This window comes from Periophthalmus magnuspinnatus, chromosome 4 (assembly GCF_009829125.3).
Source record: "Periophthalmus magnuspinnatus isolate fPerMag1 chromosome 4, fPerMag1.2.pri, whole genome shotgun sequence".
NCBI classification, from domain to species: Eukaryota; Metazoa; Chordata; class Actinopteri; order Gobiiformes; family Gobiidae; genus Periophthalmus; species Periophthalmus magnuspinnatus.
This window is the reverse complement of record NC_047129.1, coordinates 34948522-34963448: the sequence shown is the minus strand read 5'-3', so window position 1 is coordinate 34963448 and position 14927 is coordinate 34948522. Positions and strand designations below refer to the sequence as shown.

General features: G+C 44.9%; 2 protein-coding genes across 2 annotated transcripts in view; both read right to left on the bottom strand.

The window, feature by feature from the left end:
- Nucleotides 1-10252, bottom strand: part of LOC117369975 (myomegalin-like) — a 45538-nt gene extending 35286 nt beyond the window's left edge. Inside the window, exons 1-4 of the mRNA XM_055221186.1 lie at nucleotides 10144-10252; nucleotides 5291-5379; nucleotides 3212-3316; nucleotides 1147-1223 (exon numbers count right to left, since the gene is read on the bottom strand). Of these exons, the coding sequence (XP_055077161.1) occupies nucleotides 1147-1223; nucleotides 3212-3316; nucleotides 5291-5362 (254 nt within the window). The 5' untranslated portion in view covers nucleotides 5363-5379; nucleotides 10144-10252. The remainder of the gene's footprint in view (nucleotides 1-1146; nucleotides 1224-3211; nucleotides 3317-5290; nucleotides 5380-10143) is intronic.
- Nucleotides 10253-13492: 3240 nt separating this feature from the next.
- Nucleotides 13493-14927, bottom strand: part of tut4 (terminal uridylyl transferase 4) — a 34061-nt gene continuing 32626 nt past the window's right edge. Inside the window, exon 31 of the mRNA XM_033964971.2 lies at nucleotides 13493-13987. Within this exon, the coding sequence (XP_033820862.1) occupies nucleotides 13899-13987 (89 nt within the window). The 3' untranslated portion in view covers nucleotides 13493-13898. The remainder of the gene's footprint in view (nucleotides 13988-14927) is intronic.

Here is a 14927-nt window from a genome sequence, read left to right as displayed (position 1 = left end):
CATATCTGGGTCATTTATAGATGGACATAAGTCCACAGGTCATGTGACTTCAGCAGCTGCAGTTTCAGTTTCAGCGGTTGGTCTGACACCGAGACAAAGAGACGTCACATTTCACTGGGTCCTGGTTTAAAAATAAAGGCAACAGGCGAAACCCGAGAAGTATCATTTTTATTTTTTACATTATTCTCTCTGTTTTTGCTGTAAAACCCCTCACCACACACTTTATACACTTTTCTCACACAGGCATTAACATTTTCTCACATTTCTCTCTCGTTTAAACTCTCTCAAAGTTCAAACTTTCGTCGGCGTCTTTGTCGGTGCAGAATGTTTCATCGACATTGTGGGTTTTGTCGGGGACAAAACAAATTGCAAACGTACAGCACTTCAGAGTCACACTGAGATCCAACGTTTATGTAAATTTGTCTGAACACATTCTGTACTGGACAGGAGACACAGCACGGAGGAGACTGATGGACAATGGTCTACAGTCCAACAGCCAATCAGGACGCACGACACAATGGTCTACAGTCCAACAGCCAATCAGGACGCACGACACAATGGTCTACAGTCCAACAGCCAATCAGGACGCACAACACAATGGTCTACAGTCCAACAGCCAATCAGGACGCACAACACAATGGTCTACAGTCCAACAGCCAATCAGGATGCAGAACACAATGGTCTACAGTCCAACAGCCAATCAGGACGCAGAACACAATGCACATTCATACAGTAAAAAATATGCAAATTGTACTGAAAAAATCCACAAAACAGCAAAAGGTGAACCACGATATAGAGACGGACATTTATGTGTGTGTGTGTGAGAGTGTGTGTGTGTTTGTGTGTGAGAGGGGGTGTGTGTGGGGGTGTGCGTGTTTGTGTGCGTGTGTGGGGGTGTGTGTGTGTGTGTGGGGGGGGGGGTTGGGGTGTGTGTGTGTGTGAGGGGGTGTGTGTGGGGGTGTGTGTGTTTGTGTGCGTGTGGGGGTGTGTGTGTGTGTGGGGGGGGTGTGTTGGGGTGTGTGTGTGTGTGAGGGGGTGTGAGTGTTGGGGTGCGTGTGTGAGAGAGAGTGTGTGTGTGTTTGTGTGCGTGTGTGAGAGAGAGAGAGGGTGTGTGTGTGAGTGTGTGTGTGTGTGTGTCAGACTCACACAGTCTGTCGTAGCAGTTGTTCTTTCTCCTCCAGTTTTGTCTTCAAACTCTGCAGCTGCACATTCAGCTCAACATTCTGCACAAAACAAAACACTCAGCTCAACAAAAACAACAAACACAAACCGAAACAACACAACAAAAACAGGAAAAACACAAACAGAACAAACACAATCACAAACAGAACAAACACAAACAGAACAAACATAAACAGAACAAACACAAAAAGAACAAACACAAAAAGAACAAACACAAACAGAACAAACACAAACAGAACAAACATAAACAGAACAAACACAATCACAAACAGAACAAACACAAACAGAACAAACACAAAAAGAACAAACACAAACAGAACAAACACAAACAGAACAAACACAAACAAACACAAACAGAACAAACACAAAAAGAACAAACACAAACAGAACAAACACAAACAGAACAAACACAAACAGAACAAACATAAACAGAACAAACACAAACAGAACAAACACAAACAGAACAAACACAAACAGAACAAACACAAACAAACACAAACAGAACAAACACAAACAGAACAAACATAAACAGAACAAACATAAACACAAACAGAACAAACACAAACAGAACAAACACAAACAGAACAAACACAAACACAAACAGAACAAACACAAACAGAACAAACACAAACAGAACAAACACAAACAGAACAAACATAAACAGAACAAACACAAACAGAACAAACACAAACAGAACAAACACAAACAGAACAAACACAAAAAGAAAAATATTTGGAACAGAAGTGTCCAAACTATGGCCCGTGGGCCAAATGTGGCCCTCAGTCTTCAGTTGAACTGCCCCAGTTGATCATAATCAGAACTTTTTTCAGCAAATTTGATTAATTCTACAACACAACCTAAATCACATCACACTGCACTGTCACACAGACCGAACATTAATATTTCAAGCCTTATTGAAAGTATGACGTCAAAACTATGTTAAACGCACCGTCTGAATGATCCACTGACACTGACACTGTCAAAGACTTTTCAAGATATGGCCCTCGATGAAAAGAGTTTGGGCCCCTCTGATTTAGAATAAAACAAACTCTCAAACAGAACAAAGTGAAAGTGTCCTCCCGTTTGAGAGAGTCTTCAGTTTCTGTTCAGTTTCTAGGTTGGGGTTAGTTTCTGTTGGGGTCAGTTTCTGTTGGGGTCAGTTTCTGTTGGGGTGGGGTCAGTTTCTGTTGGGGTGGGGTCAGTTTCTGTTGGGGTGGGGTCAGTTTCTCTCCTGTTTAAGTCTGGGCTCAACTTGAACCTGAATTCTGGAGCAGAGACAAAAATATCCACAACTACTGCAGAAACAGAAGCAAAGAGAAAGAGAAAGACAGGAGCAGACAGGAGCAGAGAGGAGCAGAGAGGAGCAGACAGGAGCAGAGAGGAGCCGACAGGAGCAGAGAGGAGCAGACAGGAGCAGAGAGGAGCAGACAGGAGCAGAGAGGAGCAGAGAGGAGCAGACAGGAGCAGAGAGGAGCAGACAGGAGCAGAGAGGAGCAGACAGGAGCCGACAGGAGCAGAGAGGAGCAGAGAGGAGCAGAGAGGAGCCGACAGGAGCAGAGAGGAGCAGACAGGAGCCGACAGGAGCCGACAGGAGCAGAGAGGAGCAGACAGGAGCAGACAGGAGCAGACAGGAGCAGACAGGAGCAGAGAGGAGCAGACAGGAGCCGACAGGAGCAGACAGACACAGACAGGTGCAGACAGACACAGACGGGTGCAGACAGGAGCAGACAGGAGCAGACAGGTGCAGACAGGAGCAGAGAGGAGCAGAGAGGAGCAGACATGAGCAGAGAGGAGCCGACAGGAGCAGAGAGGAGCAGAGAGGAGCAGAGAGGAGCAGACAGGAGCAGACAGGAGCAGAGAGGAGCAGACAGGAGCCGACAGGAGCAGACAGACACAGACGGGTGCAGACAGACACAGACGGGTGCAGACAGGAGCAGACAGGAGCAGACAGGTGCAGACAGGAGCAGAGAGAAGCCGACAGGTGCAGACAGGAGCAGACAGGCGCACAGTCCTAGTCTCAGTTACTCACAGTCTTGCTGAGGTCTGGGTCTGGACTCTGGCCTTGGACTCTCTCCTCCAGGAAGTAGATCCTGAGCTTGAGGCTGAAGTTCTCCTTCTTCAGGTCGCTCAGGTGCTGCGATAGAGTGCGGTAACCACGGCAACCAGAGAGATCACCACGGAGACCAGAGTCAGATATCAATGACATCAAAGACAAAAGCATCCCTGTCACCGTAGCAATGTGCAATACTAAAAAATGATTCTGATAAGTCTGAAACCACAACCGAACTCAAAACGTTTACTCTGATCTAGACCTCCTGGGTTAGACCTGGTTTAGTCCTGGTTTAGTCCTAACTTAGATCATGTTTCAGACCTGGTTTAGTCCTGGTTTAGTCCTGCTCTAGACCTGGTTCAGTTCTGAGTTGAATGAATGGGACAGATATAAACAACAGACTGAAGGAGGGGGGTGTGGCCAGTTTGAAAGGGGCGTGGTTTGGAGGAATGTGGGGGCGTGTCCCTTTGCAGCTGTCAGCTCCAGCAGAAGCAGTCTGAGTGTGACATGAGAGCGCCCCCTGGAGTCAGACTATGAAAAGAACAGAGACGGGAGCAGCTCTGTCACGATCATGTTTTAAAGTGAAGTAAACAATAAAATGAAAAAACCTAAAGCAGAATTTCCCCCAAATCAACTCTGAATGTGAAATAAAAATAACACTTTATGCTGAGCGTGTTTTATAAAAGCCTCTTTTTTACAGCTCAGATCTGTAGAAAAAATATTAAAAACATACTTCACTCCTAAAGTAAAAGTACTAGAGTATTGGTAAAAGTAGCTGAGAAAAATAGGCAGTGATCAAACATAAAAATAAATAACTACTATTAATTATATTTACACAGACACAGTGATGGTTTTTAGCCTTATTTAAACTGCTTCACTCCATTTATAGTTTTTCTGACCATTTTAATTAGTTAAATATATTTATATATAATTTTAAAAAATCTCATCCATTCTCCTCGGGTCCTGGGGGATGGATATATATATATATATATATATATATATATATATATATATATATATATATATATATATATATATATATATATATATATATATATATTACACGCTGTACTGCCCTGTCTGTCCTGGGGGGGGAGCTGCTGTATACACTTTAGAGTTAGAAAAGTAAATTTTATATTTTATTTATTTGAAATTATATATTTTATCTACAGGGTTTAACTAAACCAGGACTAAACCAGGACTAAACCAGGACTAAACCAGGACTAAACCAGGACTAAACCAGGACTAAACCAGGACTAAACCAGGACTGTCCTTGTGTGTATAGTGTTTTTTTTTTTCTGTGTGTTTTTGAGTCACAGGCTCCAGGCTAATGCTCGGTGACCTCAATGTGAATGCTACAGCTACTACTATTGTGTACACACGCATCTAGGTCACTACTGAATACTACTACTACCCCTAATACTACACCTACTCCTACTAGTATTATTACTAGTACTACAATAACTACAACACAACATTTTTAAGCCAAATGGTGGAAACTGCAGCAGTGTGTGTTTGCGTTTCATATTTGTGTCAATATTTCCGTGCTCTTCTTAAAATGTGAAAATATAGAACAAAGTCTGTGACGTAAACAGCTGCATGGTCCCAGTCTAAACACGAGACTGAACAGCTGCATGGTCCCAGTCTAAACACGAGACTGAACAGCTGCACGGTCCCAGTCTAAACACGAGTCTGAACAGCTGCATGGGCCCAGTCTAAACACGAGTCTGAACAGCTGCATGGTCCCAGTCTAAACACGAGACTGAACAGCTGCATGGTCCCAGTCTAAACACGAGACTGAACAGCTGCATGGTCCCAGTCTAAACACGAGACTGAACAGCTGCACGGTCCCAGTCTAAACACGAGACTAAACAGCTGCACGGTCCCAGTCTAAACACGAGACTGAACAGCTGCATGGTCCCAGTCTAAACACGAGACTGAACAGCTGCATGGTGTCCAGTCTAAACTCTCTCTCTCCTCCCTCCCTTCTTCCTCATCTCTTTCTCTCTTCGGTATTCTTTTTTCTCGTAGAGTTGATGTATTTGAATGAGTTCAAACCTGTTCAAAGTCTCGGAAGCTGTGGCTCTGAACAGCTGCATGGCTCTGAACAGCTGCATGACTCTTCTCCATCTCTGTGCTCCACAGATCTGTGAAAAACCATAGAAACAGATTGAACTTTAGAGCGACTCAAACGTGCCTCTTTTTTAAACCTGGTGTTTAAAGCTCACAGCGTCACTCAGGGTTTTTATCTGTCATGTATTTATATATAAATTACACATATTCATATAAACATTCACAGACTGTCTGTATTTGGCACTTTGGTCCAGAGGTTTGGCCTGTTCTGTTTTTCTCAGTTTGAAACGGTGAAAGATGAAGGAGGCGGAGCCATGACTCAGATCTGCCGTCCCTCGTGGGAGACAAGTCGTAAGTAAGTAAGTAAGTAAGTAAGTAAGTAAGTAAGTAAGTAAGTAAGTAAGTAAGTAAACTTTATTTATATAGCACCTTTCACAGATAAAATCACAAAGTGCTTTACAGAGTGCAAATAAAAGTAGCTAAAAATAGATAAAACAACAACAATAAATGTTCAAGAGATAAAATAAGACAAAGAGTAGTAAATTAACTAAAAGCTTGTCTGAATAACAGTGTCTTCAACTGCTTTTTAAAGGAGTCAACAGAGTCAGCCACACGAAGAGACGAGGGCAGGGCATTCCACAGTTTAGGGGCTACTGCTTGAAAGGACAGGTCTCCTCGAGTTTTAAACCGGGTCTTAGGGACCTTCAAAAGCTTTTGACACCAAGGTTTCTGAGGCTGGGCTGGGAAGAGGAGCCCAGAGAACCCAGGTGTTGTTTGATTAAAGGAACTTTCTTTTCAAGAGCAACGATCAGAGTTTCAGTTTTCCTATAATTTAATTGAAGACAGTTGAAGCCAGCCATTTAATAGCTCAGCTAACTTATGTAACTCTGAATCATTGAAGGAGCAGTACAATTGGATGTCATCAGCATACAAATGGTAAGACACATTTTTGAAGGTGCTTATAATTTTACCGAGAGGGCTGATGTACAAAAGGAACAGAACTGGGCCTAAGACTGAGCCCTGTGGGACACCGTGTAACAGGGGAGTGACTTCAGACATTATTCACAAACATGGCAAAAGTTCTGTTGGCCAGGTAAGAAGAAAATCGTGAAAGAACAGTCCCATAAATTCCCATCTCATTTTGCAGTCGACATAACAGTATTTTTTGGTCAACTGTGTCAAAGGCTGAGGACAGATCTAATAAAACCAATACACTGTACTGTCCAGAGTCTGCAGCCATCAATTTATCATTAGAGACCTTTAGCAGGGCAGTCTCAGTGGAATGCATCCTGCGGAACCCAGACTGAAACTTATCAAGAATACATTGACTATTCAGAAAAGTGGTCAGCTGCCCTGCAACTACTTTCTCCACAATCTTAGCTAGAAAAGGCAATTTTGATATTGGCCTGTAATTGCCTGGCTCCGATGGATCCAAATTTGGCTTCTTCAGAATAGGACTTAAAGCTGCCTGTTTAAGACCTTGGTACTGACCCAGTGGACAGAGAAATATTTATCAATCTGACAATATGTGGACCGATCACATCAAACACCTTTAAAACAGTGAGGTGGGCACAACATCAAGTGGCAAGAAGAGGGTTTCATCTTTTTTAGTAAAGCACTAACATCCTCCAAATTCACCGACATAAATGAAGACCAAGAGCACAACGGAGAACCAACACCGGGGCTACTACCCAGAGATGGTTTCACACTTGCCCTGATATCAACCTTTTTCACAAAAAAGTTTAAACATTTGCTACAGTCTTCTGTTGTGTGTAAGGGCACCAGAGGAGCTGAAGGTGATACAATGTTGTGGATGGTATCAAACAAGATTTTTGGATTTTTCTTGTTCAAAATCACAAGATTAGTAAAATATTCCGATCTGGCCTGTTTAATCATTTCATTCAGTGATGAGATCAACTCTCTTTAATGTAATCTGTGCACCTCAAGCTTTGTAGATTTCCACAGACGCTCTACCTGACGACATGTTCTCCTAAAAGCCATAATGTTCTCGTTCATCCAGGGGCAGGGTTTATTAGGACGAGATATTTTGTGCTTGACAGGAGCAACCTCATTTAAGATAGACAGGCAAAGGTTATTAAAAGACTGGGCAAAAGAATCCACTTCATTGCAACTGGCACAACAACTAGGTTCAAATAATTCAGAGAATTTCTCAACTGCAATTTGATTTATAATTCTCCTTTGAGAAATCACTTTATGCAGATGGCTGTCTATATCAAAAGACAAATTAAAATACACACAGCTGTGGTCTGTAACATGAACATCACAACACTGAGCTGGTCTATGTTGATGCCAAAGGAGAAAACAAGGTCCAATGTGTGTCCTTTATGTGTGGGACCAGACACATACTGTTTAAAATGAAACGACTCTGAGTGACAGCAACTCAGAGGCTCAGGGTCATCAATGTGTATGTTAAAATGGGGAGCTCTGGGAGTATGGGGTCCGGGGCTCTTTGCTAAGGGCTGTCCGGTCCCTGTATGACCGGAGCAGGAGCTGTGTCTCTGCAGTGAGTCAGACCTGCTCCTGGTGCAGGTTGGACTCAGGGCTGCACTTTGTCACCGGTTCTGTTCATTATATTTATGGACAGAATTTCTAGGCGCAGCCAGGGGCCGGAGGGGGTCTGGTTCAGGGGCCGGAAGGGGTCTGGTTCAGGGGCCGGAGGGGGTCTGGTTCAGGGGCCGGAGGGGGTCTGGTTCAGGGGCCGGAGGGGGTCTGGTTCAGGGGCCGGAAGGGGTCTGGTTCAGGGGCCGGAAGGGGTCTGGTTCAGGGGCCGGAAGGGGTCTGGTTCAGGGGCCGGAAGGGGTCTGGTTCAGGGGCCGGAGGGGGTCTGGTTCAGGGGCCGGAAGGGGTCTGGTTCAGGGGCCGGAAGGGGTCTGGTTCAGGGGCCGGAGGGGGTCTGGTTTGGGAACCACAGGATTTCATCTCTGCTGTTTGCAGATGATGTTTGTCCTGATGCTTCTTCGAGTCAGGACCTGCAGCTCTGGGGCGGTTTGAGCCGAGTGTGAAGTGTCTGGGATGAGAATCAGCTCCTCCAAATCTGAGGCCATGGTTCTCGACCGGAAAAAGGTGGTTTGCTCTCTCCAGGTGGGTGGTGAGTCTCTGCCCCAAGTGGAGGAGTTCAAGTATCTCGGGGTCTTGTTCACGAGTGAGGGAAGGATGGAGCGTGAGATTGACAGGCGGATCAGCGTCTGCAGTGATGCGGTCGCTGTATCGGTCCGTTGTGGTGAAGTTCGGTTCATGCTCTGATGATGTGAAGATGATGTTATTTAAATCATATTGCACACCACTGTACACTGCCCACCTCTGGACTCGGTACAAAAAAGCTCGTTTCCAGAGGCTGCGGGCGGATTATAATGACACGTTGCGGGTGCGACTGAGGAGGCCACGATGGACCAGTGCGACTGAAATGTTTGTCACTGCACGAGTGAATACGTTGCAAGCTGCACTGATGCACTGAGAACTTTAATGTACAGGTTCATCTGCAGAATAAGTCAGAAAATGAAATGATACTGTCACTCACAAACATAAGATGCAGTGCAATTCACTACCAGAATGTGGAGACACTAGTGCGGTCGTCTTTGTAAAACATAGATGTTAACTGTTTGTATTGTTACTGTCTGTTTTTAAAAAAATGGACGAGTCCGAAATAACGATGAATTGAAGTGTGTGTGTGTGTATGGGGGTGTGTGGGGGTGTGTGTGTGTATATATATATATATATATATATATATATATATATATATATATATATATATATACACACACACACACACACACATCTGTTATGTAACTCAATAACTCACATGTTTGAGATTCTCAAAACAACCAGAACGAGTCAAACAGGCAGAAAGAGAGAGAGAGAAAGATAGAGGGAGAGATAAAGAGAGGGTTTAGTTTAGACCTGGTTTAGTCCTGGTTTAGTCCTGGTTCAGTCTTGGTTTAGTCCTGTTATAATCCTGGATTAATCCTATTATAATCCTGGTTTAGTCCTGGTTTAGTCCTGTTATAGTCCTGGTTTAGTCCTGTTATAGTCCCGGTTTAGTCCTGTTATAGTCCCGGTTTAGTCCCGGTTTAGTCCTGTTATAGTCCCGGTTTAGTCCTGTTATAGTCCCGGTTTAGTCCTGGTTTTTGTCCTGTTATAGTCCTGGTTTAGGTCTGTTATAATCCTGGTTTAGTCCTGGTTTAGTCCTGGTTTAGTCCTGTTATAGTCCCGGTTTAGTCCTGGTTTAGTCCTGTTATAGTCCTGGTTTAGGTCTGTTATAATCCTGTTTTTTGTCCTGGTTTAGTCCTGGTTTAGTCCTGTTATAGTCCTGTTATAGTCCTGGTTTAGTCCTGGTTTAGTCCCGGTTTAGTCCTGTTATAGTCCCGGTTTAGTCCTGGTTTAGTCCTGGTTTAGTCCTGTTATAGTCCCGGTTTAGTCCTGTTATAGTCCCGGTTTAGTCCTGTTATAGTCCTGGTTTAGTCCTGTTATAGTCCTGGTTTAGTCCTGTTATAGTCCTGGTTTAGTCCCGGTTTAGTCCTGTTATAGTCCCGGTTTAGTCCTGTTATAGTCCCGGTTTAGTCCTGTTATAGTCCTGGTTTAGTCCTGTTATAGTCCTGGTTTAGTCCTGTTATAGTCCCGGTTTAGTCCCGGTTTAGTCCTGTTATAGTCCCGGTTTAGTCCCGGTTTAGTCCTGTTATAGTCCCGGTTTAGTCCTGGTTTAGTCCTGTTATAGTCCTGGTTTAGTCCCGGTTTAGTCCTGTTATAGTCCCGGTTTAGTCCTGTTATAGTCCCGGTTTAGTCCTGGTTTAGTCCTGTTATAGTCCTGGTTTAGGTCTTACCTGCCTCAAGACAAACAGCCGCTCATTTTTTACGACTGAACTTTCTGAAATGCAAAAATAAATCCAAAAAAATGGGGTCGTTGTTTCAGGTTTCCAAAGTAAAAGTCTAAAAACAAACAGCCCCTGGTTTTCAGAATGAACTGAGCAGAAGAGAGAAAGAGAGAAACAGAGAAAGAGAGAAACAGAGAAAGAGGGAGGAGGAGGGAGGAGGAGGGAGGAGGAGGGAGGGAGGACAGTACAGAGAGCGGTTTGTTTGGAGCCTTGACGTGGCTCAAAACTTTAAAAAGGAGCCGACAGGAGGAGACAAGAGCAGAGAGGAGACAGGAGCAGACAGGAGGAGACAGGAGCAGACAGGAGGAGACAGGAGCAGACAGGAGGAGAGAGGAGACAGGAGCAGACAGGAGGAGACAGGAGCAGACAGGAGGAGAGAGGAGACAGGAGCAGACAGGAGGAGACAGGAGCAGACAGGAGACAGGAGCAGACAGGAGCAGAGAGGAGACAGGAGCAGACAGGAGGAGACAGGAGCAGACAGGAGACAGGAGACAGGAGCAGACAGGAGCAGACAGGGGGAGACAGGAGTAAATGTGGCTTAGGTGTGAGTTTGAATATTACTGTGTTTTGTTGGAGCAGATTCAGGTTCAGACAAGTCCAAAGAAAAACCTCAAACCTCAAACTGAGACCTGCCCAGACCTGCACTGAACAGCTGCAGGGTCAGACCTGCACTGAACAGCTGCAGGGTCAGACCTGCACTGAACAGCTGCAGGGTCAGACCTGTGATCAACAGCTGCGGGGTCTGAGCACCTGTGGGGTCTGTACAGCTGCAGGGTCTGGGCGCCTCACAGAGAAAAACTGGAGTATAGCAACTACAGTGACAGTTTCTGTGCAGCTTCTGTCCTGTTTAGTCTTGGTTTAGCCCTGATTTATTCCTTGATTAGTCCTGGTTTAGTCCCTGTTTAGTCCTGCTTTAGACTTGGCTTAGTCCCCGTTCAGTCCTGGTTTAGAGCACTTGTTTGTACTCTGAGATCATTATCTTATGGTGTAAAAACAAGATCTAATTATAAACGGCCTGTTTGTTCTGTATTTATTTGTGTCTAATCAAAGACACTATAAACTGTGTTTTCTTTATTCTCGCTGACACTGTGCAGTTAAAGACAAAGGACTAAACCAGAACTGAACCAGGAACAAACCCAACGACAGAAACACAACAGAAACACAACACAACAGTTTTTAATTGAGGTAATAATAATAAAAATAATAATAATAATAATAATAATAATACTTCTCTTACTTCAAGTCAAAGCAGCTTCAGCGGAGATGAGTTTTGTCCCAAAAACAATCTCTCCAAAACAGGGTTTAAATCCATCACAGTCACGTACAGGGAATCCTGGTTTAGTCCTGGTTTAGTCCCTGGTTCAGTCCTGGTTTAGTCCCTGGTTCAGTCCTGCTTTAGTCCCAGTTGAGACCTGGTTTAGTCCCTGGTTCAGTCCTGGTTTAGTCCCTGGTTCAGTCCTGTTTTAGTCCCGGTTGAGACCTGGTTTTAATCCTGGGACCACCCTGATGATGCTGAGTCTGGATGAGCGTTTGAGCGTGTATGCGGATCGGACCTGAATGAGAACAGGACAGATTTTCAGCCTGTTGGCGCCCTCTGGTGGGGCATGTGGGACTGCAGATGGATTTATTTCAGTCCTGGAAGATTTGGAGGAAAGTTCCTTCTTGGAAATATCACAAATATGACGTAATGCGTACCTCACTGTGCACGTAACCTGCAGCTCCAGAGATCCATGAAACTGAACAAAACAAAAGAAACAAACACTTTCTGGAGGCTTCAGACTCTGGTTTGTGGAGTCTCTGTGATGGCACAACAAACTAAACAAAAAGTTACAAAGTGCAGCTTTAACTATATAACTGTCCAGCAGAGACACAGCAGCAGTATGAGTCATTCACTTTGAAACAGATTTTATTTTATAAGGACAAACTAGCCTCAGCTCTTTGTGTACGCGCAACAGAAATGTTACAGAGTATAACTTTAACTGTTTGGAGCCACCAAAGACACAGCACAAGTCTCATTCACTATTTCTCCTGGTTCTTTGTCCTAGTCCCTGGTCCTGGCTCTGGGCTCTTGGCCCCGGTTCCTGGTTTTTAGTCCTCTTTCTTGGTCCTTGGTCCTGGTTGTTGTCCCTGGTCCTTGGCGCTTCATCCTGGTGCTTTGTTCTTGGTCCTGGTTCCTGGTTTTTGGTCCTCATTCTTGGTTCTTTCTCCTGGTCCTTAGTCCAGGTCTTTGGTCCTGGTCCTTGGTCCCGGTTCTTGGCTCTTGATCCTGATTCTTGGTTCTTGGTCATGGTTGTTGGTCCTGGTCCTTGGTCCAGGTTCTTTGTTCTGGTCCTTGATCCTGGTTCTTTGTCCTGGTTGTTGGTCCTAGTCCTTGGTCATGATTGTTGGTCCTGGTTCTTGGCTCTTGGTCCTGGTTCTTGGGTCCTATTTGTTGGTCCTGGTTCATGGTTGTTAGTCCTGGTTCTTGGGTCCTGATTGGTGGTCTTCGTCCTTGGTCCTGGCTCTGGGCTCTTGGTCCTAGTCCTCGGTCGTAGTCCTTGGTTCCGGTCATTGCTCCTGATTGTTGGTCCTAGTTCTTGGTCCTGGTTGTCGGTCCTCACCCTTGGTCCTGGTTCTTGACTCTTGGTCCTGGTTGTTGCTCCTGATTATTGGTTCTGGTTGTTGGGTCCTGGTTGTTGGTCCTAATCCTCGGTCATAATCCTTGGTCCCGGTCGTTGCTCCTGATTGTTGGTCCTCGCCCTTGGTCCTGGTTCTTGACTCTTGGTCCCGGTCGTTGCTACTGATTATTGGTTCTGGTTGTTGGGTCCTGGTTGTTGGTCCTAGTCCTCGGTCGTAATCCTTGGTCCCAGTCGTTGCTCCTGATTGTTGGTCCCGGTCGTTGGTCCTCGCCCTTGGTCCTGGTTCTTGACTCTTGGTCCTGGTTGTTGGTCCTGTTCCAGTAAAAAAATGTGTTTGTGTAAATTGGCCCAAACTTTTGGACAGAATTCTCCCAGTATGATGTCATCAGTGTGATGTCATCAGTGTGATGACATCAGTGTGATGTCATCAGTGTCTGTGATGACATCACACTGACGATATCAGTGTGGGAATCTACTTCGAGTAAGTTTAAACACATTTTAAATATTTTTTATATTCTTTATTTGTGAAAAAGTATCATTTGTATTTACATCAGTTTTGATCCTCCAGATAAAGTCAAAATGAGCGAAAATGAAACGTGTCCTAGGCCCAGAAGTGTTTGTGTCTGGACCCGAGAAACGAAGTGAACGATTCTAGAGTCAAAGTGTTTGTGTCTACAGCTCTGGACCAAAGAAACTCCAAGTGCACATTTGTTTCTAGAGTTTATTCTAAGCTCATGGAGGAGACCTTTGAGCCTCGAGTATCAACAGCAGAAAAAATAAAACATTTACAATTCCTTTTTCAGATTTTTACATGAAATAAAAAGGCCCCGGAAAAACGGGGCGTAAGATATGATACAAGAGTGTCCGGTACAAGAGCGTCCGGTACAAGAGCGTCCGGTACGGGAGCGTCTCCTGTACGGGAGCGTCTCCTGTACAAGAGCGTCTCCTGTACGGGAGCGTCTCCTGTACGGGAGCGTCTCGGATACGGGAACGTCCGGTAGGGGAGCGTCCCCAGTACAAGGGCGCCACGCTAAAACAAACTTAAAAACTTTAAAACTGTACAAGTTTAAAACGGTAAAAACAGCATCACTTCTTCTGCTGCAGGAAACTCAGGTTGAGAGGGCGGCGCACATGAGGCAGGAGCGGGAAGCTGCCAGGAGGGGGCACCATGGAGCCTGCAGCAGAAAAACACACCAACGTATGAAGGTTAGTGCGAAATAAGAGTCTGAGGTCTAAACCAGGTCTAAACCAGGTCTAAACCAGGTCTAAACCAGGTCTAAACCAGGTCTGAAACAGGTCTGAAACAGGACTAGACCAGAAATAAACCAGGACTAAAGCAGGACTAAAGCAGGACTAAAGCAGGACTAAACCAGGTCTAAACCAGGTCTAAACCAGGTCTAAACCAGGACTAGACCAGGTCTAAAACAGGTCTAAACCAGGTCTAAACCAGGTCTAAACCAGGTCTGAAACAGGTCTGAAACAGGACTAGACCAGAAATAAACCAGGACTAAAGCAGGACTAAAGCAGGACTAAAGCAGGACTAAACCAGGTCTAAACCAGGTCTAAACCAGGTCTAAACCAGGACTAGACCAGGTCTAAAACAGGTCTAAACCAGGTCTAAACCAGGTCTAAACCAGGTCTAAACCAGGTCTGAAACAGGACTAGACCAGGTCTAAACCAGGTCTAAACCAGGTCTAAACCAGGTTTAAACCAGGACTAAACCAGGACTAAAGCAGGACTAAACCAGGACTAAACCAGGACTAAACCAGGTCTAAACCAGGTCTAAACCAGGTCTAAACCAGGTCTAAACCAGGACTAAACCAGGTCTAGACCAGGTCTAAACCAGGTCTAAACTAGGTCTAAACCAGGTCTAAACCAGGTCTGAAACAGGACTAGACCAGAAATAAACCAGGTTCAAAGCAGGACTAAACCGGGACTAAAGCGGGACTAAAGCGGGACTAAACCGGGACTGAACCGGGACTGAACCGGGACTAAACCGGGACTAAAGCGGGACTAAACCGGGACTAAACCATAGCCTAATTATTGAGTGATATTTTCACTGCCAAAAGTGAAAGTGTTGAGCATCACATGACCAAAGGTTTTGACACTCCTTGT